This window comes from Toxotes jaculatrix, chromosome 5 (assembly GCF_017976425.1).
Source record: "Toxotes jaculatrix isolate fToxJac2 chromosome 5, fToxJac2.pri, whole genome shotgun sequence".
NCBI classification, from domain to species: Eukaryota; Metazoa; Chordata; class Actinopteri; family Toxotidae; genus Toxotes; species Toxotes jaculatrix.
The window spans coordinates 14,055,244-14,083,015 of record NC_054398.1 but is presented as its reverse complement, the minus strand read 5'-3'; the positions used below and the strand labels follow the sequence as shown (position 1 = coordinate 14,083,015).

General features: G+C 40.2%; 2 protein-coding genes across 2 annotated transcripts; one reads left to right on the top strand and one right to left on the bottom strand.

The window, feature by feature from the left end:
- The first annotated feature begins 228 nt into the window (after nucleotides 1-228).
- b4galnt3b (beta-1,4-N-acetyl-galactosaminyl transferase 3b) lies at nucleotides 229-21,571 on the top strand. Its single transcript, XM_041038756.1, has 20 exons — nucleotides 229-734; nucleotides 4,860-4,915; nucleotides 5,042-5,125; nucleotides 7,585-7,680; nucleotides 8,925-9,015; nucleotides 9,137-9,237; nucleotides 9,339-9,406; nucleotides 11,300-11,378; nucleotides 11,536-11,602; nucleotides 11,841-11,981; nucleotides 12,509-12,618; nucleotides 13,590-13,690; nucleotides 13,898-13,965; nucleotides 14,079-15,318; nucleotides 15,684-15,943; nucleotides 16,869-17,022; nucleotides 17,127-17,199; nucleotides 17,304-17,457; nucleotides 18,292-18,418; nucleotides 19,774-21,571. Exons 1-20 carry the CDS (start codon nucleotides 599-601, stop codon nucleotides 19,883-19,885), a joined length of 3,318 nt encoding a protein of 1,105 aa, XP_040894690.1. The 5' UTR covers nucleotides 229-598; the 3' UTR covers nucleotides 19,886-21,571.
- A 1,177-nt stretch (nucleotides 21,572-22,748) lies between these two features.
- Nucleotides 22,749-27,558, bottom strand: tnni1c (troponin I, skeletal, slow c). Its single transcript, XM_041038197.1, has 7 exons — nucleotides 27,532-27,558; nucleotides 24,189-24,227; nucleotides 23,816-23,857; nucleotides 23,566-23,697; nucleotides 23,353-23,442; nucleotides 23,049-23,231; nucleotides 22,749-22,955 (listed from the first exon to the last, which is right to left on the bottom strand). The coding sequence occupies exons 1-7, from the start codon at nucleotides 27,556-27,558 to the stop codon at nucleotides 22,854-22,856; spliced, it is 615 nt and encodes a 204-aa protein (XP_040894131.1). The 3' UTR covers nucleotides 22,749-22,853.
- Nucleotides 27,559-27,772: the final 214 nt, after the last annotated feature.

The following is a 27,772-nucleotide window of genomic DNA, read 5'->3' as shown; positions in this document are numbered from 1 at the left end:
AAAAATAAATAAAATTAAGCATTTATCGGTAATATGCAGTATATAATACCGGCTGTGTGAGTGTACACACATCCGGGATTGCGGTTATTTATTTTTCGCCCTCCTATGGCCGTGGATCGTGAATCGTGGTTTTACTTTGAAGGCAAAACATGCTGTTTCCGCTCTCTCTGCGGCATCATTTGTCTGTCTTCATGAAACTGTGCAACTGAGGCTGGTGTGACATTTCACTGCTCACTCCGCTGTTTGTGCTGCTTTGTGCGCGCGTACTTGCGGGACCAGAGTCGGAGCAGAGGTCGGGGCGGCAGCAGGGCTCAACTCCGGCGATAAGGAGCAACAGGAAACCTCTTGAAAGTTTTATGTGATCGAGAGTGCTCGGGGTAGATTACCGGCTATCCCGGGTCATGGTGGGATTGTTTGCGGGATTGAGAGGAGCCACCAGGGGCCGCGCGCACTGGGGATATCCAGGGCGCCGGTAGTGCGCACCTACTGTGAGCAGCGGTGGGTGGTAAGCGGGCGGTGGGGTCGGTCCCTTCCTCATGACAAAGCTTGTGACCCGACCGATGAATAAATCGGGACGAGGTTTTGCCCGAGAGACAAGATGATCTCGGCGTTTTTCCCCTTGAAGAAACTGCGGCGCAACGGCAAGTACCTTCTGTTCGGGGCGATTCTGCTGGTCGGAGCTCTGGCGGTCTACCATGAGATGGTTGCTGCGAAAGCATGGAGCAGTGATACAAGTAAGTCTGTGGTTTGCCAGCCCTTGCGCAGTTACAACACATCTTGCTCAACAGGTGTTTGTTTTCTAAACTTTTGTTAAAGTAATGCATCATTTAGACTGCGCCGAGCTCTAATAAACAACCTGTAACTGATACAGCAGCTTAATAATAGAAAGCGAGAATGTAAAAAACAAAGTCGACAGACACTTTGAGGTAAAAAAACAAAAAACAATTGTGTAACATCCCAAGATACTATGATGCAGTGACCAGAAAAGCAGAAATGATGTGACAGTGACTTCCTATCTTAAAATATTTGTATTTGTCTTTTCATTTACATGAATCATGTAAGATGACTTTCAAATGTGGGTATATGTATATATTGCCCACCACATCTATTAGAGAAGCACCCATCTTAAAAACATCTTAGCATAAAATGCATTTCATTGCCATAAAAAAAGTACAGCTTCAACAATGACCAGAGCTTAGTCATCATCTCTCTGCCACGGTATCACTAGCAGTTTTTAAAGCCAAAGACAATTTCTACACAGTGGACAAGGAGGACATTTCAACTTACTAACCTATTTCAAAAGACAACTGTATTGCTGAACTGTTGGATTTCTGTTTTTTCTGGTCACTCAGTAGAATATGTTCAAATAACTGTAAATGGACTATGAAGTACCACAGATATTCTCTTGAAGTTTCTAATGTGAGCGTTAACAGGAAGGTATTTTTCGTCTTCATCTACTTTTACTTTTCATTAATGATCCTAGATGCATTGGCACAGGAAACACGAGCCTACAGCAGGTGAAACAACACATCCTTTTAAAGAGATGGATCAGTGTGTGTGTGTGAGTTTTAGAGTAAGAGAGAGGGGGATGGGGAGGTCACAAGGTCAGATCGCAGGTTTACACTCAGAAGGAAGTCTTGTCTCACAAAGGGAACCCAAACTTCCCACCCTTTACCTTATTTACACCTCAGCCTGCCATCTGTTCCATTGCACTCACACCCAAGTATAACACCAGGGTGTCACTACAGTGGCAGTGGATGGACATAAAAACTGCGAAAACAGTCAAGCTGGTGTCTGCCCACAAGAGAGAAATAACAAGGCATGACAAAGCCTGACGTGTAAACACATGCCTAAGACCTACATTACAGGACTCGCTTATATGTACACATTCCTGGGCTGTAGCCCCCTCGTCACAGTGGGACTTCTCTCAAGGGAAGTGCTCCATAAAGCTGAAAGAGCAATGTGAGGATCGTAATGTGTAATAGGAGATTGGCAGGTGGGGTATTGTCTGAGGTGTGTGTGGTGACAGAGGGCGTGTAGGTGTGTCATAAAGGGCACCAGGAGTATTCATTTTTTTTAAGTGTGAAAAGTAGTTTGCTTTTACAGTTATTTTTGTTTAATTAAGCTCAGTCAATGAACAGACACAAGCTGTTTTTTTAAAGTGATATGATGCCAGTCTTATGCATAATTTATTGCACCAGTTCTGATCTGCCTTGATTGAAATTCCAGTTTTACTGGAGACATGGGATAAATAATAATACAATATCAGACACACAAATGAGGTGAGTCCAGGTAACAAACAAGATGAGGACTGATTAAAAACAAAAACAAAAAGTTTGTTTATAGAGTTTTGTAACACTTAGAAATAGCTGTAATGTAGACTGTGATTAAAAGGACTATAACTCAATGCAAGGAAGCTGTGCCCAATCAGTATTATGCTCATGCTCCTCCTATTGCAAACAAGTTTTTGGTCATTTGCAAGGCTCCCTTACACAACACGTTTGTGAAGAGATATCCTTGTTATGTGACATAAACTTCCGGCTTATTTTTATAGTCATTTACATTATAAAAATGGCCAGGTGAGACATGGACCATTGCCCCAGCCTTTATAGTCTAAGTACATTTGAAATGTCTGTCCATATTTGTGTTCTGTCATAAATTTTTAGAAGTTTGTAAGTTAAAATGCAGGGATCAAATTCAAATGCACAAGACTTTTAGATTAAAATGCGTTGTTCAAAATTATTCTGATTATAATTCTTAATGCATTTTCTTTTAGTCAATATAGCAGAAATTGTAAAACATTTGTCAGCCCGAAACATCAAATAGAAATAAGAAAGATAGCTGGGTTACAAAATGTAATCACATCTTTACACGTAAGCTTAAATACGGAGATTAAAAACTGGCTCTACGTTACATTTCAGTGACCTACACCTGGCCAACAAACGTTTGAAACAATAAGCGAAAGACCCAGTTCCTGTAAACCAACACCACAATCTCTCAGAGGGTCTTACATTAAGAAACAGAGCTGGCACTCTTTATTAAAAACCTCTTGTTCTGGTTTCCTCCTGTACAGCAGGGCAGTAACATGGTCATCTCCTATAAACTGCAGAAAAGGAGCTGAATGATTTTCACTGCTAACACAGGTTGCCACAGGAGCACTCACAGGCTTGGCCCTGTAGATATGGGTCTTTAAGGGATGGCTTGTTTTTCCCACACGTAGGTCACACAGGCACTTAAGAACATAGATAACGTATGAAGTGCTGCAGTTAATAAATGTCCCTAATGGAGAAATGGCTGCCTGTGTGGGTGGGCAATTTTTATGTGGTGGTCCTCTGTACTGGGCACTTCTCCCATATGTTGAAATAATCCTTTGGTAGAAGAGGAGAAAGTCGTAGTTGAGTCAATGATAAGAACTTTTCACCAGGGTGTCTCTAATGTTGTTCTCCCTTCTGCTACTTTTCTTTCCAGTGGGAAACCTCTTGGCATTACAGCCTGCAGAGTGCTGCCTCCCCATAACTGTTTGCTATATGTTTGACTATGTAAACTGCATGTTTGAATATCTAATGCTTTGCATAGCCTCTCCCCCTAAAATATGCACACTGATGCAACCATGTTTGACAAAAATTCCATAGACATGAAACCCCTCTGATCTCTTTGTTGTTTGGATATAAATCTGTGCCCTGAATGAGTTCTGAAACCCTGTAAAACCCTGCAGCAATTCTCTTTTCATCAGCCGAAACATTTCAGCTCAGAGCCATTGAATTTCACCAGACAAAGCTCTGACAGACATTTTTAAATGGGTGAATTTGATTAAATAAATACTGTGAAGAAAAGGCAACAGAAGAAGGGTAGGTAGGAAGACTGGATGAGTGCAGATGAGGATAAAAATACTCTTGCTCTTGCTTTTCTTAACCTCCACTCTAGAATTACTTGTGTTGCCAAAATTGTCCACTACGTCTCGAGGGTGTGTGTGTGTTTAGAGATCTCCACCCTGGTGATAATGACAGACCCAGCGTCCACATGCACTGTAACCCCAGTTCATTCACTGACACCACAGGCTCATAAAAAAAAAAAAAAACAAACACTGAGGTTCTCTTTTAAAATACACACTACCCTATAATTTGAAAGATGACGTTAGATGTTTGAAGGAGTAAATCTGCTCTGCCAGAGGGCCAGAGATTTTTTTTTTCCCAGCACAGGAGTGACACTGCAGCTCAAATGAAGGCTGTGACTGAGATGAGTTACATTCAGTGGTCATCAGCATTGAATTGGAACAGGGAGTGGGTGGGACTCTGTTGGGACACTGGGCTTCATTGTTCATGTAACATAAGCACAGAAGAAATGGATGGAAAAGCATCTTGCAAGAAAAAGACTGAAAATCTGGTAACACCTATAGTAGGGCACTTATCGAGCATAAAGCAGGTTGGCTGTATGACACAGGATGTGATGTGATCTGCACAGTTTAAGTAATTTGCAGAAGTTGTTGTTTTCTGTGGTTATAGCAGAACAGTGTCTGTGTCAGGTTTATAGCAACAGTGTTTGGGTTTTGGCTTAACTGTTACTGGATTTGGTCATTCATTCACGCACATGAGTGCTTACCCCTCTCCACACGCCGTCTGAGCTGAATATGTGAGTTCACTGATTTTCCAGTGCCACCAGCCACAAGAAGTAGGTCGTGCCGCATGTTAAATTTGGATTAGAATACATTTTGTTTGAATGCAAAGTCACTGCAGGAATACAAACATGTTCCATCTCCGGAAGAAGAGACCATGTGACAGCTTTGCCCATCTGTCCACAGTCGTTGCATATTTGCCTGTCACCCCTTTCGCTGCTCTGACTGTTTTCACACACTTCCGTAGGTATGAATCCTGACGCTGACGGCAGCAGCTGGAGGAGAGCCGTGTTTGACGAATGGGTAAGGATGGTGCATGGAAAAAGAAGCGGTAAAAGAAAATATGGTGATGCATGGGTGTGTGTTTGTGCAAGGAGGGGTGGAGGAAACCAAGCTAAAGTCAGTCACTGTAATATGTGTGTTTTCCAGGTCAGAAGGGACCATCAGCCAGATCACATGGAGGACTCAGCTGCGTGGAGCTCCAGCTATACTCCACAAACCTGGAAACCAGAGGTGTGTGTGTGTGTGTCAATAGTGCCCACGTTCTTAAATACTCACCTCTTTTGAACTCTGAATAACCTGCCTGGGCCTGCCCAGTTCCCTCCCACCTCAGTGCTTTTTCCTCTGTGTACAGTATGTTTCCTGCAGCAGAGTCCCCTTCACCAGCTTCCACTGCTCTGTATGAGGGATATCATATTTCCACTATATTAAGCAGGTCTGTGCTTTGGCCAGTTGCTTGCACCTCAAATTTCAGCTCTTGCTGTTTCTGGCTTTACAGATCAGTGTAATCATTTGTCACTCTAAGGTTAATTGTCTAACGTTATGATTCACAAACAGTCAAAGTACCAATTAGGGCGGGGTGATATGACATATGCAATTTATCAAGTGCCTGTGATTTAGTTTGGTTTTTTTTAAATACTGTTTATGTTGAGGTAGGTATCCCTTTAATATTTCTAGACATTGCTGTCAAAATTTAAAATTTTTAAAATTCACTTACAGGAAGTCCAAGGTGACATCTTCAAATTGCTTGTTTTGTCCAACAAACAGCCCAAAGATATTCAATTCACAATCACAAAAGTCTAAGTCGGAATGAGGGAATGTTTGACATTTTTTGCTAGAAAAATGACTTTAACAGTTAATTGATTATCAAAATCAAAGAATTTGCCAATTCGTTTTTCATTCAGATTCCTATCCTTCAGTCTGTGTCTGAGTCTAGCAGCTATAATAGTATATCTATAAAATAATTGCTTCTTAACTAGGTACTATTAATACAAGTGCAACACAGAGAAACACCGTACAAGTGCATTGCAGGGCAGATGGAAAATTGTGAGGAGCAGCAGTGTTTACTCCATCATGTTGTCTACTTGTGGCTGACAGTTCAGGGGGCGCAGCGTGTTTATTATTGTAATCAAAAGGCTTTTTTTGTTGACAATGCTGTTATTGTAAGCCTGATTATTAAAATGATGTCAGTGGCATTCTTTCTGTGCCCCTGTGAAATTCTGTGGCCTAGGCAACTATGTTGCCCATGCCCGCTTTTATAGACAAACATGTGGAGGATGTTAAAGGTTCAACATGAGCAATGATTGGTAATGCTGCAGTAAATTAAAACTTACACTAAACAGTTTCTGCTCCATCAAAAACAGAAGATGGGAATTCACATGTTGAGAGTATGGCACTCCGTTAAATGTCACTACTCTCTCAGATTTAGTGCTCTACTGATTGGAAGGGAAGGAAAGAGGGAAAAAAAGTGGTTGAAATAAAATAAGATTGAACTTGACAGCAAATGAGCTCCTCAGACTCAAGTGGCCTTTGATCACGGACATGGAAAATAGAAGGGAAGAGGCTTGTTGATGATTGATGAATGATTACAAGCTACACAGAGCCTGTCAAGCGCTTTGAGTCATTAGTTTACACCCTTTTGTCTGTACCTCAGAGTCCAGGTTATGCTTGCATTTAACCAACTGTGCTGATGACAGCAGTCTTTAGCTTGACCACTCATGAAATCTGATGAACTACTGGACTAATGAAATACCAAGGCTTTGGCTCTGACCTGCAGTAGTTTGCCTCTGAGCTACAATCAACACACACACACACACACACACACACACACACACACACACACACACACACACACACACACACACACACACACACACACACACACACACACACACACACACACACACACACACACACAGAGATCAGATAACATGGCCTCTTTAGCAGATGTCACAGTGGTGTATGTTTACAGGGCATCTGGGCTTCTGCTGAAACTGTGCTGCTTCATCGCTTACGTTTGTGTGTGCCAGTGTTTCCTACTGACTTTCACTGAAGTGATTAGTGCGGGAGAGAAATATGACTGTGATTTCCATTGCCATCCAATTCCTGTAATCCACTCCTCTGGCTTTGTGAAAACATACCTTACTCAAAGGAGGAGCTTACTCAAATTATTTGGCAAGATTTGAGACATCTGATTTAGATTTACGCATCGACCCTATTTCAGTGGAGGTAAATAGAATTTTGTTGGTTTGAAATTTGTGTTCAAAACATTGGAAATTTACATTTTAAAAGCTCAACAACAAAGGGAGTTTCAGAAAAAGTGCACCAGTTACTCTCAATAATCCACAGAACGAACTGTCAGCTGTTTTTATAGGGACAACTTCTTTGATAGATAGTAGTTTCTTTATATTTTGATGTTACCTCTAACATCAGAGGTAAGAAAGTGAATATGCTGTTTTGTGATTTGGGTGAGCCAAGTCTTTTAACTAAGATGTTTATACACAGGAAGAGGGCTGGTTTGTAGGACAGTTGAAACTAGTACTCCTGTCATTGTATTGTCAAGTGGTTTCTAAGGAAGTGTGTATTTGTTGGTTTTAGATTGCTAAGAACTGATGCCAGATGGCTAATTGTCCCACTGCTGAAACACTGCAGCACAAACACACTGCATCATCTCCCCTTCTCTCTTCTTGCAGTATAAGGGACAGGCCAATCTCCACATCTTTGAGGACTGGTGTGGCAGTTCTACAGCTGAGCTCCGCAAGAACCTGCATTACCCACTGTATCCTCATGTGAGTCAGACCTTTATCTTAGCAGTTCACTCAGCTTTCATTTATTGTGTTTAATTGCTCATTTTTACTAAAATATCTCAGCAACTATCAGATGGATTTCCAAGAAATTTTATGCATTTGAGACATTCACCGTCCCCCGAGGATGAATCCTACTGACTCTGGTGATCCCCTGATTATTCCTCTAGTGCCACAATGAGGTTCTCATCTGTGTTTTAGAATGAAATGTGTCAACAACAATTTGATGGATTGCTATGAAATTTGCCATTGAGATTTATGTCCCCTCCGGATGAAATCTAAAACTTTGGTGATCTTCTCACTTTTAATTTATCAACATCATCAGGTCAAAATTCTAATTAGTCCTAAACTATTGTTACCAAATACCTGCAAAACTAATGAAGTTCCCATTGGCCTCAGCTGTACTTTGTATCTACTTAGTACTAATTAGCTAACGTTTGCATGTTAACAAGCCAAACTAAGATGGTTTGTTACCATTTAAATTTGCTTTGTCCTATACTACATACTAATTTTATACATTATGTACTAGATATTAATCATCACAGTACACTGTTTTAGTAGTTTGTATACAAAAATGTCAACATCCTGTACCACAAAACTCCCCCCCTCCAACATGTTTATGAAGCCTCCTTCACCACCCTCATTTTGTTTAGATTTTTTCCACTGTGAGCAACTCCTTCCCCTCCTTTGCATTGTGTACCCACTGCATACTAAAAACCTGCATATAGTATGCATTTGGGACATTGCAATGATGAGCATGTCACTATGATGACATGATGTTAGCATTCAGCTCAAAGCACCAATGTCTTAATACTGCCTCACAGTTAGCATGGCTGTAGATGTTTTCAGTCTTCTTAGTTCCCCAAGTCCCCAAACCTAAAGCTTCTCAGTATGTCTTTATGTGTGTCATAGCTTTTAGCAATGTTTTTTACTTGTATAATCTTGTATATCTTTAAGGGAAAATACTGCAGTAGTTCAGCTGACTTAAATGCAGCCGGGTCCTTTATGTGGCAAGGAAAACATTCTTCTCACACACACAGCATAGGCAAGCATTGATGCATACAACACGCACACACACACACACACACACATACATACAGTTGTTATCACTCAGAAGTGCATTCTACGTCCACATGCTAAATCCTCATGTCTCTGGACTCAAAATGTAGTTTGACTTTGAGTAAACATCATGGCTGTTTTTCTGTGTTTTCCTCTCCTTGCTCTTTCAGTCCAGGACTACAGTGCAGAAGTTGGCCATCTCACCTCAGTGGACCAACTATGGGCTCAGGATATTTGGTTATCTGCATCCATATACTGATGGTATAACATGTGCTTTTACATTTAGTTCCTGTCTATCACCACACTTGCGTGTTATACATCGCCCTCTATCTCTCCATCAGGCTGTCATATTATCTCTTTGTCCCCACCCCTCGTCTTTCAGGAGAGTATGTGTTTGCTTTGAGTTCTGATGACAACTCTGAATTATGGCTCAGCACTGATGACTCTCCCCTCAACCTGCAGTTACTAGCATGGGTTGGAAAGGTATGCATGTCTGTTGTTGTCTTCCTAAGCAGTGGAGGGGGGGATCATTTCCTCATTTGTGTTCCTCAATATCTGTTTGCATGTGGGTTTTTATTATCTAGACTGGCACAGAGTGGACCGCTCCAGGCGAGTTTGAGAAGTATGCCAGTCAGACCTCGAGACCAGTTAGGTAAGTTCATTGTCCGATCAACAGCTAAGATAAACATGCAATGTGAGTAGATGAACATAAAGTATTCGGTGCATGTGTGTTTGTGTACTAACTAAATCATTTCAGGAACAATCTCTCTGCCTGATTGCAAAACTCAGTTGTTGAAGACCCCTGAAAACTGTGAATGAAAACTGTAGAAATAAGCAAAAATAAAAAGTTTCTTGGGTGTTATTTGTTTGGAGTTTAAGACTCATAAACTCAGCTAATGATCTTTATCAGGACTGTGTGAGTGTGGTGTGATCAGATTTATTTGACAGTGGCATCACCCCTAGGCAACATAAACAAACCACAACCAACAACTGTTATCAGGTTCTCATTTTAGTATTGCAAGTAGTGATTGTTGCCACTTTAATTTTAACCGCTTTAAACCAGTGAGAAGAGCATTCTTTAGAAAAAAAATCATGTTTTCATCTATAAATATCCCAACATTCAAGGATGCTCTGCTAATTTTACACACAAGGAACAGTTTACTTATCATGGGGAGTGCTGCTCAGCCTGTGAAAACAGTTGTATAATGAGTAAACAAATATAAAATTTGGAGTTGCATAGTGGGAAATCCATCATTTTGAAGAGCTTCTCAGACACAGGGTGCTGAAATTAAAGCTATTGCAGTTTCTGCTTCACCAGTATCTACCATTCTTGATTTTGTCTCTCTTACGAGTGCTCTATTTCTATGGAACTGCAACATTTAATTGCAGGAGTGCCCTTTTAAACACACCCAAATGGATGCCTAAACATAAACACTTCTAATCTAATCACTCGAGCTTTAGCAGTTCTGTGTAAAAATGTATATGTCTTTCTGGGAATCCAACCCAGAAATGCTGATAAGGTAAAAACTCAACATTACTATTGCGGCATAGGTGCTGGAAAAAATTAGACTACTCTTCCTTACTCATTACAGAGCTTTGCATGCTGCTTAGCATGCTGGAAAGCTTTGTCATACAGTGTGGGTGTGGTTTACTGAAAGCGGACAGGAAGTTTTGTAGGCTTCACAATCTAGACCAGTTTGGTGAGTTCATTGAAAATCTAAGTATCAGCAATTAAGATCGACACTAACTTTATGCACTGCACATGCCTCGTGGCATTGTTTCTACTGGAAACTTTGATTTTAAAAAATGTTTTGCAAGAATAGCAAAACGTATTACTTTAGAGTGTAAATGTTCATTCAAAGTGTGTGTTTTAAGATGCTCCAGGAGGAGAAACCCATAAGAGAGAGAGAACATTATAAAGTCCACTTTATATATGGTGTTATTCTCTGAAACAAATAAAGGTGCAGAGCCAGCAACGCCACACATGCAGTCACACACATTTGCATTTACTCATTTAGCCGAGGCTTTTATCCAAAACAACTTACAAGCGAGGGACAGCACTAAAGCTTCAATACAGTAGGAGACCTTGATGTAAGTACTACATACTACATCTATCCAATACGACAAGGAGCAGGAGTGCAAGGAGATGAGGTAAAGAAGTGCACTGAAAGTGCCTGGCAAGTGCTAGTTAGGCACAGGCAGTACTGTATAGGTGGTACCTATGGATCTTACCATTAGTTTAAGTATCAGCACAACAACGGTCCAAAATTTACAGAAATATATCCAGAAAAAAGAACAGTTGCAGGAGATTATTCTTGTTTGTGCTCTTCCCAAAATTAACCTTATTAATAGAGAGAGGCCCCAGAGGGAAGAGTTTAATACACAGATTTTTATCTGACAGCAGGAGCATGCAGCAAGGTTTATGCAGCCGAGCCAGCCAGGACATAGGACTGTACTGTACTTGAAGCTATTTAACTATGTTGTTTAGATTGTGTCTGATATGTTTATTGCGTCGCCCTGAATATGAACTTTTACTATCTGACAGGCTTTCTGCTCAGCTGAGGTACTTTTTTGAAGTCATCCACAAGCAGAATAACAAAGGGACAGACCATGTGGAGGTGGCAGTAAGTAGCTGGATTCAGCACAGACAAACTTCCTCTCTCTGTTTGCTCATCATCACATTTCATTGGTTCCAACTCTCAAGTCCCTGTGCATTTCTATGTGCAATGTGAGTAATAAAGTGGAAGAGACACGCAATTCTTTGTGTTTGTTTTCACACAGTGGCAGCTCCTTGACCAAGGCCTCAGGTTCATGGTTATTGACTCTAAACACATCTCCCTCTATGTTAGTAAGTACACAAAAACCCACACATAATTCCTGCTGCCTGAAAAAACATTACTCAATGAATCTTTATTAGTCTAGAGCTCAGAGTAAATCTCCATCACACAGTTGCTCATAATCCTGTTGCCTGTAGTATTCTGCAAGGATGCTCAAACTGCATATCAAGTCAGTAGTGTGTTTGTGTTTTTTCACAATAAATACAGAGCACTTTTCTAATTCTGTTGGCCTGTGGCTTCATCCCACAGATGAGTCTGCCTTGTTAATGAGTGATGTTGCCCACATACCACAGACAGCTGCAAGCCACCAGCACACCCTCACAAAACAGCAAAGCGCTGCTGCAGCAGCAGACTTGCTGAGGGAAGACCCACGAGACGCTATTTACCAAGGTGAGAGACGTGTATGTCTTGCTCTATTTCTCAGCCACACAGTAGATAAAGCGCATTGTCTACTGTCCCCGGATGCAAGCATTGTGCAAGTTGTTTCCTCCTGCTAAAAACACAAAGTAATCTTGCTTAAATCTATGTGTTTGGAGTTTAAGACTCATAAACCCATCACCCCTAGGCAACATAAACAAACCACCCAGCAACTGTTATCAGATTCTCATTTTAATATTTCTGAAGTAGTGGTTGTTGCCACTTTAACTTTAACCACTTTAAACCATCTATAAATATCCCAACCTTCGGGGATGCTCCACTAATTTTACGCACAAGGATCAGTTTACTCATCATGGGGAGTGCTACTCAGCCTGTGAAAACAGTTGTATCAGTCATTTTTAATCCATCATTTTAAAATTAAAGCTGTTGTAGTTTCTGCTTCACCAATATCTACCGTTATTGATTTTGTCTTAAAGTGTGTGTTTTAAGTATTCTGCAAAGTAATCTTGCTTAAATCAGTGTGTTGTGTTTGTTTGCAGTGCCTTTGATAAACACCAAATTCCTTCAAGGTGTTTTGCCCGACTGCTCGTACAAACCCAGCTACACAATCAAAGACTTTCCTCTGCTCCGCTACCAAGGATTGCAGTTTGTATGTATTTATGTAGTTTGTTTGCTTAACTGCTCCAGCTCACAATTCTTTAGAGCTCATGATTCACATCATATAGATCCTGAGTACAGCCATGGTCTATGGTCTCGCAAAAAGATAACGGGTTAGCACAGAGGAAACCATTGTTCTTGTTTATGTTGCCCCAGAAGGACGCAGAAGCTTTTTCCATCTGTCATAGTTCTCTCTGAATTGGTTTTTTAAATTTCTTTCCGTTGTGTTGAGTATTGTTGACTTTTTGAGGAATTTAAATCATGACAACATACTTAATACCCCCTGCGGATCAATTTAAGGAGACTCAAGCCATGCTGCACCCATTAGAAAAAAACATTTACTGGGCCAGTTCCTGATTTCTCTCAGCTGATTCTACAGTCTATGTTACAGTGTCATTATTTGTCACCTTGCAGTGACTTCCTGGAGTAACTTTCTGCTCAGCTGAGGTACTTTTTTGGTTGCCAGGCAACCTCATGGTGACCAAAAGACTCCAGGAACTCATTGCCCAGCGAAGAGGTAGTCCTGTGCCCCCACCCCCAAATGTATAAAGATATCATTTAACAGAGACATATGAGAGTGGAATTCAGCTCAGACAAAGGTAGCAAATAATTTCTTTAAATTAGTGCATATTTATTTTAGTTAGGAAATTATTTAAATATGAACTTCACAACATTTCTGATATGTGCTACATATCTGTATCTATCTCTGTGTGTGTGTGTGTGTGTGTGTGTGTGTGTGTGTGTGTGTGTGTGTGTGTGTGTGTGTGTGTGTGTGTGTGTGTGTGTGTGTGTGTGTGTGTTTGTGTGTGCATGTATGTATGTATGTACAGTATATATATGTGGATGTGGCTGGATAACTCTTATTTCGTAAGACCTCATGATTCATCAGTTTGTGGCAGCAAGAGTAAACTGTCATAGCTTTGACAGCATGTCATGTCATGTCATTTCATTTCCTCTCCCCAGGTCCACATGTCCTACATCTACCCCAATGACTACACCCGACTCACACACATGGAGTCAGAGAACAGCTGTTTCTACCCCCAGAGCCCCTACTACATGAAGATGTGAGACCCCCATGGATAAACATGACAAATAAATTATAGATTCATGTGTACTATTAATTACTGAATGTGAATTCTTACAGTAACGCAGAGCATAATTAGGCAAACAGTATCACCAATAGAGGGTGCTGTACTTTTCAATCTGAAAACACAAAGCAAATTAACTTCCCTTCATTATTTGCATAATGTTGTATTTTGTCTCCTCCCCAGGTTTGGTTTCTCTAGATACATGAGACTAGACCGACCTGATATGCAGGAAAAAGGAAACACAGGAAGAGGTATTTTCTTATCTTTTCTTAAGACACAAAAAGAAGATACTCATAAGTTGTTTCTATTGTATTGTCAGTCCATTTCACTCTGCTTTTCTGTCTCTGATTCTGGTGAATGATAGATTTTGGGTTCCATGGGAGGAAATCAGTCATAGATGAGGAGCACGACTTTGAAAATGAGGCCTATTACAGAGAAAAAGAAGTCAGGCCGGACCAGAGAGACAGTGCACTTTATCCAGACTATGGAGATGATTATGATGATTATGCTCAGAAACGCAGACGCAAACTCTTCTCCTTACTCAAACAAGAAAGTAACAACACACTGAACTCTTCTAACTCAAGACCGCACATAGATAAGCTGCAGAGGAGGCAAGGGAAAGCCAGTGTCTCACAGCCACAGCCAGAGAAACCAGGTGAGCTTTTGCAGTCAGAGCCAACACAAGTCTCGAAACACCCGCTGCAACAAAACCAGACAGAGTTGAAACTCGAGGGCCCAGTTAAAAAAGTAAAACAGATAAAACAAAAAGGAAAAAGACTAACAAAGAGACAAAAGGAAAAATCACTAAAGACAACTGGGAAACCAAGACTGACAAATCCACCGATATCAGTGGGCAGAGAGCAGCTTAAAGCAAAGGAGCGAGCAGTAGTCCCGTCAGAGCAGCTCAACTCTAAACAGCGTCTGAGGTCCCGTAAAATGAATCAAACTCAAATCCAGAGACTGAGAGCCTCAAAGCTTCAACCCTTGAAGAGGGAGGCTCCTTTGGGTGAAAAACCCACAGTGGCCAAGCAGTGGAGGATTGTAACCAGAGAAGTGGGGCTCCAGCCACCCGCGAACAAGCATTTTACCACTCCCAAAAGAGACATCAACCGCCCTTTAGTAAGGTTAAATCAAAAGGACACAGATACCAGAAAACACCTCAGGGAAAAGGAGATAGAGATGAATATGCCTCTACAGCAGGATTTAGAAAATAGCATCCACACAGCAAAGACAAGAACCAGAGACAAGGTGGACAAAAAGTGGTCAGACACGAACGATGAGGAGGAGCAAGCAGAAAAGGAAGATGAGGTTCACAACAGGGCTGAGCACAGGAGAGACACCAGGGAGGGTGACAGAGACTCCCTGTGGGGAACAGGAGGAGACTTTGAAGGTGCCGATGATGAGGATCTTACCCCTGCGCCAGTGTTTGACACTGAGGTTAACTGGAGCCAGACCTTCCAGGTCAACCACCTGGACCTTCAGGCACGGCGTTCAGACTGGATTGACCTCCGCTGCAACATCTCAGGCAATGTGCTTCTCCATTCCAGTGATGCTCTGCCCATAGTCAAGGCTTTCATGGACCAACTCCAAGAAAAGCATCATGGGTAAGTCTCTATCTGTGCCAGTGCATCACCTTAAAGTTGAGCTATATCTATCTGCAACCCCTCAAACAGGTTAAATATATAGAGAGCTGCAATGATTAGTCAGTTGATTGACAGAAAGTTAATGAGCCATTATTTTAATAATCAGTTCAAGCAAAACTCACTAGTTACAGTTCCACAAACGTGAATATTTTCTGGTCGGAATAGGGGGGAAAAAATGGCCTTCCGGTTCTTTTGAGTGAGCATGTTGCATCTTGGAATTCAGCACACTTCCAGTATAATTAAATATCAAGTACAAAAATGTGCACGGTTTTCATAAGTGTTTTGCAGGCATATCACTGTGTTTTTGACCCTGTCTGTCCCTGCAGGCGATTCACATTGGTGCGTGTGGTTAATGTGGTGAAGCGTGTGGATGGTATCCAGGGCAGCCGCTACCTCCTAGAGCTGGAGCTGAAAGACGCCAGCGGCCAGAAGCTGCGTGTATCACAGTACATTTACGCTTTGAGTCGCCACAGCAGGCATCGCAGCAGGGACTTTGGTTTCCAACAGCCAAAACCTGAGCAGGTGCTGTGCAACCCCGTGGGCTTCCGCTGGAATCCTGTTGCCACCGTCCACTTCATAGTGCCAGGTACTATACATCCACCTTTAAACATCCTCATTACAAGCATTACGTTCACCCACTCACTCTTTCCACGTGTTGTCGTTCATTGTGCTTCTCTTTGCCTGTTGGCAAGGTACTCACATGTTGAAGTACAGACACATGACATTTCAATAACAAATAATTGACATGGAATTTAGATATTTACCAGGGGGGAAGCATTTTTAAACAACATAACATTTAATTCAGTATGTCAACATGTGCCACAGACTTTTAGGCTACTGTATAAAGTGCAATGTTGACATTAACAGGCATGTCCTAATCACGTAATCCTTGTCAATATTTCATCACTCAGAGAAAGAAAGGACTTCGTTATGTGCTTTGTGCACTGTTATCTAATCATCAGTGTCATATCCAAAACTGTATAAACATCTCAGTCAACTTTTGGAAGAACTCTTTGTGGGAGTGATGCGTGGCAGCCAGTGCACAGGAATAAGCTCTGTCTTCCTTGGAAGAGAGATGTTAAGAAAGCTTGCTGCATTGCCTGATGACAGGACTGATGAATTCATATTACATAGAGCGCCTAACACAAGTCCTTATTTGCTTTAGTAATGTATTTAGACAACAGACTTTTAAATAAGCCTTTTAATGTCTAGGAAGTTAACACTGGGTCTTGATCAAGTTTTTAATAGTTCCTTTTCTCTGTAAAATACATATATGCTGTTAATCCTTTTCTGCATGGTTGTTTTTTAAATTGCATCAAGAAAGGTGTCTGCATACTGATTTGATGCTCCTATAAAAAATGCCTACATACATACAGTTGTGCATATCTACATTTTTTTGTAAAACTTCTAAATGTGATTATCAGCTTTGACACATGTTCTCGCTGATAAACACTAATCCCATAGTTCTGTTTTATAGTTTTTTTGTTAATTTGCCTGTACATCATTCTCAGTGAAAAACCAGGCTCGATGGGTGCTGCAGCTGATTGCCGACATGGAGAAACTGTTCAGAGAAACTGGAGACGCCAACTTCAACCTCATCATCACTGACTACAACAGCACTGACATGGACGTGAGGAAGGCTCTACAGAAATCTTCACTCCCCAGGTATGTGTTTGTGCATGTTTGCCTCACTTTTACACTGAATGCAAACTTGCGGCTAAGTATACGTGACATGTATGTGCTATAATTGTGCTTGTGGAATGTACCAGGTACCAGTATGTGAAGCTGGGTGGAAACTTTGAGCGCTCTGCTGGTCTGCAAGCAGGTATCAACCTTATAAATGTAAGTGTTGCAACATCACTTAGCAATATATGATTAAAATGAACTTGCATAAATAGGCAGTAAATAATAACAAATCTCTTTTTTTAACTCTCTTTTTCCCTCAGGATGACCACAGCATAGTGTTTCTTTGTGACCTCCACATCCACTTCCCTCCCTCTATCATCGATACCATTAGGAAACACTGTGTCGAGGGATACATGGCCTTTGCTCCCATAGTCCTAAGACTGGACTGCGGGGCTACACCATTAGAGGCCAGAGGTAGATGCAGACACACACACACACATCTTTAGTTTTATTTTGATGTGACCATTGCTCTTTTTGCAGGTTGTAAATGTAAAATAAAAATTGCACAGAAATTACCTCTGTTTGCCAAAAAAATGTAATTCTAAAAGTTTTGTCGCTCTAAAACTTTACCAATTTGAGAAGGCATCAGAAGTCTTTTAATACAGTGCTCATGTAGTAGTAGTTTGGAAATGAATGGTTTTACTCAGAGATTTGTTTTGAAAAGATCCAGAGAAAATGTAAATAGTCGGTGGAGAAACAGGTGAGACGATTGTGATTTGGATTTAGATCTAAATCTTGGACAAAGACAAAAGGAGATAAGTCATTTCATGCCATGTAGCAAAATGAGAAACTGTGCTTTGGATTAAGCAGATTAACTGCCTTGCCAAGCCTTTTTTGTGTGCTTCATGTCATGGCAGATGTGTAACGGATGGAATGGAAATTTCACCACAGCCTCTAAGCTCATGTCTTTATCTGTTGTTCTTGCATTGACATGTTGCATTAACTTCTTATTGCTGACAGCCACACACATACACACACACTCAGACAAATAGTCTCTACTGGCTACACCTGTTTCAGTAAATCATGGTACACAGTCCTGTCAGGTTACGACATGTGGCAGGTGTAAAAAATGTTTTCTCACATTGATATGAGATCTTCAAACAAAGGTAGAGGTCTATTTAAGACATGTAGGACAAAATGAGTGAAATCATGCAAATAGCTTTAAGCAAAAGTAGCCACAAAAATGAAACAAAACATCATTTTTAAATTAAGTGTAGGAAATTTGTGTGTGTGTGCGGGGGATTGCAGGTTACTGGGAGGTGAATGGCTTTGGCCTGCTGGGAATCTATAAGTCAGATCTGGATGCAGTGGGAGGAATGAACACCAAAGAATTCACAGACCGCTGGGGAGGAGAAGACTGGGAGCTCCTCGACAGGTGTGTTCCTCACTAAATGTATTTTAACAGATAGATTCATGTTGTTTGTTGCTTTTAGCTTTTGATTCTATTTCCTCTATTGGCCGCTTTTACTTTCCTTTAACTTTATCAACCATAAGACTTTCAAAACATTATTGGGAAAACATGTGTAACATAGCTGCTTATATTTCTAGTCACTGTGGTTTTGTCATGTAAAACTCACTATATTGCTGTCACAGTTACTTGCATGTGTAGCAAGTTCATGCATTTTTTTCTTATAGAGATGTCAAAAGTAATTCTGGATAGACTGGATAATAACTCACTCAAGCAGATGGAGATGGAGAAGGAAAGGATTGGAAAAATAACTGCTGGAAGCTATGTGACATGACAGACTGATGATGCATAACAGTGTGAGAATGTGCTTGGGTTGTTTTTAATTCCCCTGAAACAGTAGTTCTCAAAGTGAGTGCCTTAGGGACAGGCAAACTATGCCACAAGATTTATTAGCCTACCTTTTGTTTAACTGTACATTTAGGCAACTGCTTATTTCTAATAATGTTTAACCACGTCAACAAAAGGGGTTACATAGTGATGAACTTACTGAGAATTACTGGCTAAATCTGCCACTTCCCTCAGCTTTGTGGAGTTTAATAGCGAGTGTCATCCCACTGTTTATTTTTCTCGCCCACGACTTCACCATTTTGGTTCACTTTCACTGCTCTCATAACGAGAGGAGCAGGCAGTTGTTTTCACCCATAGAATAAAACTCATTGTATGCTACCTGTTCAGCACTAAAAGGAAGACAGACACAGGTTGTGGTTGTAGCTGAACATAGTGGAGCATTTGGCCCCTGAAAAGCCAGATATTTCCATCAGGAGTTATGAGACCAAAAACAGAGCTAAAAGAGAGTGAATATTGGACCTACATTCATCAGGTGGACAGAAACTCAAAGCCAAAATAATTATAATATTGCTTCATAACTGCCGAGTGTGTAAATAAGCAACTGTTTGAAACAAGTTCCCCATGTTTACTTGAAAGGTGATGAAGTATTAGAGTTGTGCTCAAAGCTTGTTTCCACTGCCCCCAAGTGGCCAAAAAATATCACTTACTGTAGGTTTAAACAGATTTTAATTTTGAGCACAACAGAAGAAATACATCTCACGAAGAAATACACTTCCATTTTTTTAATTGATTAGTTTAAGTTCAGTATTTATCTGCAAAGTAGCAAAAAAACACCTATCTTCTTTTTTTCTGATTGAGAGCAGGCCTGTTATTTCACTTAATATTGACACTGTGCCTTGTAAAGTTTTGGAACCGCTGCCCTGAAGGCTAACAAAAATGAAATGAAACTAATTCTCCTCGGTCTTCTGCTCTAGGATCCTCCAGGCAGGACTGGAAGTGGAGAGGATCTACTTGAGGAACTTCTTCCACCACTATCACTCCAAACGTGGCATGTGGAACCGTCAGATGTCGCCCAGCCACAGGTGACCTTGTCGCCCACGGCTGCACTATGAATCTGCCACAGTTACAACCACAGCAACCAGAGCACTTTAAGGCTGAAGCATGGTTCCTGCTATATAATTGTAATACCTGCTGACTGACAGAGAGAGTGAACTAGGACTAGATATGGCCTTCATTCACTCAAGCTTTGCAGAGCAGCAACTTTACAAGTGGCAGCAGTGAAGGTCGTTGCTAAGGAGATACTACTGATACTATTTTTTATTTCACTGGATGTACTGTTGACTACTGAGATGGTGCTGGCTGGTGTGTTCCATCAACTAAGTGATATTATAAATGAAGATACTGCTGTGCACCATGTTGCTAACTGAGACCACAATGACCTGCACTACTGGCTACCAAGACCTGACCCGATCCAAAGACAAAACGTAAATTAAATGACAGAGCACACTCCAAGGATGCATAACCACAAGTGTCCTATATCATGAAGATCTTGCACAGGAGTCTTAAGTGGATAAAAATATATATTTGTTTTGTTTGTGACAAAATGAAATATGTGTATTTGACTCATGTATAAGGTAAACACAGCCTTATTTGTCATGTTGTAAATTATGGAAACTTTCTATTTATTATATCAATGTTTGTAGGATGTTTTTTTTTTTCCATTTGTGTTTAAAGTTATTTCTAGGGAGATGCAATGAAATTTCTGATAAGTGTACCTCAGTTTGCCTGTTGAGCACCCTCCCCCCGTTCTCATCTTGATAAAAATGTGCCTTCTTCTGTGATTGTTATTCAGGTACTGAGGGCTGTTTTTACAGACAAGTCATGAAGATAATGGTAAAATAATTAAATATTTAAGAGAGAGAAAGAGAAGGCTTGTCAGTTTTTAAAAAAAAATGACTTGGATTTAGATAAGCATGTTTGCTTGTCCTAGTTAATCACAGACATGAAACGGTGATATATGTATATAATAGAAATACTGAACCGGCATATGTTGTCCATTTCTGCCTTTTCTCCATACACTGCCACTTACCAAAGATAATAGCTGAAAGTTGAGAAGTGCAGAAAGTTCATGAAGCAGGGTTTGTTTTTTGAAACTATTGAAAGTGTCTGTGGAAATATAGCATTAAGGGCCATTTTAGTCAAGTCTTCATTTTACTGTAATTTATGTCCATGCAACCAGCTCATATTCTTTTTATATTTCTACCAGCTGAATTTAATCGTTTCTGTTCTGAAGAATCTCAAAATCTTTGTTTGTTTGTTTGTTTGTTTGTTTTGACTCGGTCCATGAAGCTTCACAGTCATATACTGTTTTCACTGTCAACACAGTAAAATAGATAGGAAATGTAGTGGGTGAAAAATGATCTTGTGGATTTATCATATTGTTTTATTGTTATTTAAGACAAAACTAATGGCAGCATTTTCACATTCCGCTTTAACAAATTTGTGCCTTTCTTAGAGATTTGAAACTGATACATGTTGAACCTTTTCATTTGTCATGTAGGATGAAAACACAACTCAGTTCTGGTCTGATGCCAGACTTTGCTGATGGCTTTATGCAAAGAGTTGTGCAATGTTTTGTTTTTAGATTACCTCATTCCTCTCTTAATGCTAGGAGTTAATCTCTGCCTTATTGTATGGTTCAGGAGTCTCTTCTCTCAGGGACAGATTTTTCCATTTTACACTGCCTTGACAAATCTTAGGAATAAATTTCTCCAAAAAATGTTTCTGTCGCCTTTAATTCCATTACATGCTTTTCATTTTATCCTCTGAATCTTATGAATCCGTATTGCACCCACAGCACACGCAAGTACCAAATCCCGTTTAGTAGTGTCAGAGCCGAGCACACACAGCAGTAAAATGGACAATTACACTCCTTAGGTGGAAGTCTCTGGCAGTGAAAGCACAAGTAATGAATTACTAAATATTTCCAAAAATCTGTACAAATTACAGTCAAAGGTAAAAATACAGATGATTTTCTACGTGGGTTGCTGCTGTTTGGGTAGTCCTGCAACTAGATGACTCAGCTCTTGCAAAGTATTTAATCTAGCTGATGGTTTCAGAAATGAGATAGGGAGCGGTTTCTGATAAGAGGCTCTTAGCTAACGCACTTTTGCCACAAGGCAGTTTAAGAGAAACACAAGTGTGAGGAGAGATTGTACAACTGCAGTGCACAAGGACCATTTTAAGCTGGTGGTGATAAAAGTGCTTTACACAGTGAGAATAATAGTCTCACTGTACACTGGCATTCAAACAGGCACATGCTGTATTTGCACAGATGCTCACCAGCACTCATAAATTCCTTGGAGGCAGCTGACTCCATCCCATCCACCTCCATCATTCACCCTCCATCTTACTGGCACGCTCTGATGTCAGTCCAAGGACAGCGACTGGTGTTTGTGACGGTGTTTATTGTTTATTATTGGGGAGGAATTCATTCCAGTCAAGAGGAAAGGCTAAGTATATCCTGGCTGGGACAGAAAATATCTCTGGTGCTTTGTCACTGTAAGTCAATGGCATAGCTTAGTGTAAACACTGTACATGAAAAACAGCTACAGTACCCTTTTCATAACCGTGTAAAAGGACAATATCGAGTACATTGCAATTACAAATAAGATTCAATATTAAACCTGTATAATATTATACATCTATTGTGCAGTCAGTATGTGTAAGTAGCACAAAAGGTAAGGCAATATCATAAAAGCAATATCAGGTAATAATACACTGTGTATTCACATGGTTATTTTACAAATTGATTACTTGGGAACAGTGACGTGAAAGTGACATGTATTCTTACATGTCTGCAAAAACAGCACCAACTTTTTAAATATATTTTATCAGTGAGCTTCATTGTTTTTTCATTGTCTCCTTTTGTTTTCATTGTTTGTTTTTTAAATGATGTATTCTTTCGTTGTATTTATTTATATCCAGTAGTCAAAGTTTTATTTGGTTCTCACTCTCTAATATTCTGCAGTGTTAACCCACTAAAGGGGTTTTTCTATTGGACACCACCCGCAGCATCAAACATCTTCTTCCTCCCCTCCATACCAGACATGGCCTCCACGTTCTTCCGCCAGTCACCCACCTCCATGTTCAGCTCCTGAAATTTTCGTAACTCACGTTCAGATCATTAGGTTTTTGTAGTTTCATGTTTCATGACTAGATATCTACATGCTGGTTTGTGTAACCATACCTTCTCTTGTTTGATATCCTCTTTCTTTACAGATTTGAGGTTTGCCCTCAGGTCCATGGAGCCCTTATTTTTGGATCCAAACAGAGCTCTCATCATCTCATCTGCCGACACTCTCACCTTCCTCAGAGCTGGTTTCTTGAACTTTCCTCCGAGGTCCTGCACCTTTAGCTTCAACTCATTGATCTAGAAATGGAGAACAACTTTGCTGGTGAGTTTTTGTTGGTGAAAAAATAAAAAATTAAAAAAAATAAAACAAATCTTTTCAGTAGGTTTCACTCAAATATGGTGCATGTTGACATCATACATCTCTGTTGTTCTTGAATACTTTGGCCTCAAAGTCGTACCGCTCCTCATCCACCACATCAATATTTGCATGAATCTGCTTACAGAGTTTCTACAAAACAACAGCAGACACAAATACACACATTGTGTTTACATACATGAATGAGACACTCGATTGCTTTAGGGTTATAACCTGCCAAGCTTTACCTCCTCTGACTGTTTTTGTGTGACCCACCTGCAGGTCATCCATGCTTAAACCAGTGAGCTGCAGAGGTGGAAGCTTCTCTCCCAGGTAGTGAACCTTCTCTTCTTCTCTTGCAGCTTTCTCTGCCTCCAGCTCTTCCATCGCACGAGTCAGCAAGAGGATCTGATGATATCGAAAGTAACATGGAGTGGCATAATCAGTATTTTCCCATAGGCCATTACGTGAAAAAGAGTCTCTGATTTTGACCTCAGGTATATTTCATATGTTAATAAGTCTTTACCTTCAGTGACAGCTTGCGGGAGGCTGAAATCTTGCATTTGGGCTGTAAATAACACAAAATTTGACATATTACACGTGGCCTTCTAGCTATAATGATGCTGGTTGGCACAAATTATTGTCTGCCACTCTTGTAATAGCCTCATGCTTTCATGCTTACTACTCTCTGCTTTATCTCATTGTAAAATGACAGCAACAGCTCACAGAGAACCAAATTTGACTAAAAGAATAAACACCTATACTGTTACCTCTAGGTCACATTATGAAGAAAATAATTTGAAAGTGAAAAGACACAGCCGTGCAAACATGCAAACACCTAACTACGTGACAGGTTAGCACAATGTGACGATTATTCATACACAAAGTGGTGTCACTACCTTTGCCTCCGCCTTGGGGGCCATGGGTGCTGGCATGTACTGAGGATAAAGGAATAAATACAAAGACTTTAAGCTACATGAAACTCAATTTTTTTCCTCCAATTATTTGGGTTAGATAGCATGGGAAGACATGCATGCTGTAACTTACATAGCTGTAATGGTCATGTGGAGTTTGTTGGGCCAGAGAAATCACAGACAGACAAGCAAACCAACACAGTTATTATTCTGAGACGAAAGGCCAATAAATGTTCTGGAAAAGTCAACTTTTAAATAGTGTGATAACAACTTACTCATCAGACATTGTTGAACCTTTGAGAAAGAAACAATTAGGAAAAAAGAAAAAAATAGTCCAGTGATCAACAGAAAATAAACTCCACTCTCAGACAATGTATTTCTATATAGTAAGAGTAAGAAATCAGGATGGTATTTAACTGCACTTGGTTTTTATACATCAGACTTGTACACCAAAGATCTTCTACTGAGAAGATGAATCACTCAAGTGGTTATTCTGGTTTGACAAAAGTGAAAGATGACCTTTGGGAGGCACACAGAGAAATAATGCTGTTCAGGCGACACAGTCCCTCCCAGTGCTGCAGATTTGCACTGAACACATATGACATCCTGCGTAGCTGCAAGTGTGAACCCACAGTTAATTTGTTTTGCTTTTTAGTTTAGCCACTTCAGTAACAGTGAATTTAACAGCAGTCAGATTCTGCTAATCTGGTTTGATTTTTGATAAAGAAAAAAGAAATGACCCTGTTCATCACAAAAACACAACTTTTTTGACAAATAGCCTATTTATTTATTTATTTTCACGTTAAGCACAATTTGATCCAAACACATAAATTCATTACCACATCTTTGGTGCCCAGAAATAAGAACATGAGTGAGATGTCTTCTCCTTTTCCAGCTTCACTAGCAGCCTTGTGACACCACCCACCTCTCAGTCAGGAATTATTGGTTGGTCATGGGGGATTAATGGGAAAGCTCCCCTTGTTAACTCAACAACTCTTTACATACTGATAAGATTATCACCTCTGTAAAATTGATCACCTATCACCTATTCTACCACCAAACCAAACGGATCTGAAACCAAAGCAAAGAATTCTGCTAATTCAAATCCTGGTCAATTGAGAGGAGTTATAGAAATGACTTACTATGACTGTATTCTTCACAGTGTACTGTACAGTGTTCTGTGTATGTTTTTCAATATACAGACATTATTGTGTATAATGTATTTCTGCAGGGAAAGTCAAGAACCACAGACATGATTGTTCTTTCTGTTTGTGTTGCTCCACAGCAAATGTCACAATAACCTTTCTGTTGCTATGTCTGTCATCTACACAATGTAGTGCACCCACTCAGTGACTATTAAACACACAGTAGGATTAACCTGTTCAGGGTCCAGGGTGAAAAAGTTCCTATCGAGTAGAAGGTGCACGACAGACACTCTTTCTTTGGAATACTTCCTGGAAACAGATTTTTTTTTTGTTTTGTTTTGCTGTTTGAATCAGAAAAGACTTTCATTAGAAATATGCACCATGTCTGAACAATATAAGCTCAAGTATGCTAATGAAGGCGAAAACTATCTGAATCAAAACAGAGTGCTAGAAGAAATTTCCTGGGATCACCACAATCATTGTGATTTATCCTCTGTGCCCAGTATGAGTCTGTACAAAATTTCAAGCTTGCATTATCTGATTTGTATTTGAGCATTTCCTCCGCTGATGTTTTGCACAGTAGCAGTACATTATGATGAGGAAACTTTGTTCTTTCTCTTGTATATTTTTGTAACACCTGCACCCTTATTGATGCTCATGTGTCATGTTGATAGAAAAATGTCCTTCTCAAGTGTTAAAGTTTTTCTTATTCATAAATAAAACATTCACATAAATAAAAATATTAAAATATGTGTGTGTATTACAGGCCAAAAAGAGCGAAGGGACATCAAGTGACTGTCGTGAGGAGCACTGCTTCTGTCTAAATTTATTGCTGCAGGGACACATGCACCAGCTCTGTGTCACCTGACAACTGCATGGGCTTGAGCAACAACATCAAGAGTTCAGCCTGTCACATTCACCTATTCTTCATACCTGTGTATTGTTTTTCATGGTCACAGACAAGCTGGAGTCCCCGCATGCACCCGGAGATGACAGGCCATGCCCCACTTCACCTGACTCGTAAGTCTTCTAACTAACAAATACAAATGCTACAGCTGAGACTCAAACCAAGGACACTGCTTTGATGTGAAGTCACAGTGCTAACCTCAGAGCTAATATTTCTCATATTTCTTACAGGATGTTTACAGGTTTATGTGGGATTACTAGGAAAGCACCGTGTGAATATATGCTCTGTCGTCGCTTTCAAGATGGACAAGTTTTGTACCCCTCCCTCTTCTCTCCATTGTGTTTGAATTGAAAACAATAATTTTGCATTGGACTAAATCACTTTTGGGTCATTGTGTGTGTGTTCTTTGCAACATGATTAAAATTTGTCCAGGTGAGAGGAGGTGATCACATTAACACATATAGATGGTTATATATATGTGTAACTTAAACTTGAGTGATGATTCTCTCCCCATAGTTCCAGAGATTGCACAGACATTTGTCTTCATAGATACATACTGACCAAAAATACCAGCCTATGGTCTGACTTCTCCCTCTGGACAGAGGTGACAAGCTCTAGGCTTCATGATTTAATCCAGACAAATCCACCTGGCACGAGGCTCAGTACTTCATGACAAATAGGCCTCTGCCAGCAACCTTTTCAGAAAGCACTGAAACAACAGGTGCATCCAATGTAATGTAGGATACCAGCCAAATAAATGGTTTCTTGTTTTGAGGAACAACTGAAAATTCTATACACACCCATTCTATACACACACGCACAATTTCACTCCAGCAACAACCATTTATTTTGCATTTGTTGGACACTTTGTTCCACAACAGAATTGGTTCACTACTGAACATTTATGACAGCAGGAGGGATAATGTGAGATCATCTGAAATTAAACTACAGAGCCCATGAACATCAGATGAAGGAATGTGTCAGCCAGTGCAATAGTGTGGTTCACTGATGTGTTTTCAGTTGTTTCTTTGGCCAAATAGACAGCACTTAGTAGGATCTTTAGTGGTATTGGTGTTTTCAAGGGGTTCCTTGACAGTAAAAAAAAAGATGTCGAAAATCACGATGTGCTACAATTTGTCTCTTCTCATTACTGTCATAGTGGTATAAAATAATATTCAAATAAAACACGTGATAGACAAAAGCTGGACAATATCAAGACTGACCATTATGCAGATTATATTATGCTATGCACGCACAGGTGACTAATTACTTGTACCTGGAAGAGGAACTTGATGTTGCGCATGCCCGAGACAAACTGTAACGCTGCCTTCACGTACTATCGGAATACAGTTTTTATATAAGTGCGCAGGAGGCCTACTCATACGCCTGCGAAACAGATAAAAATGTGCTTCCAGTGCTTGGTATGAATATGTATATATTTTCAAATCTTTATATGTAGAATATTTTTAAATGGTGTTTTTCTTTTTTTCTAATTTGATGAATAGCAACATTTTAAC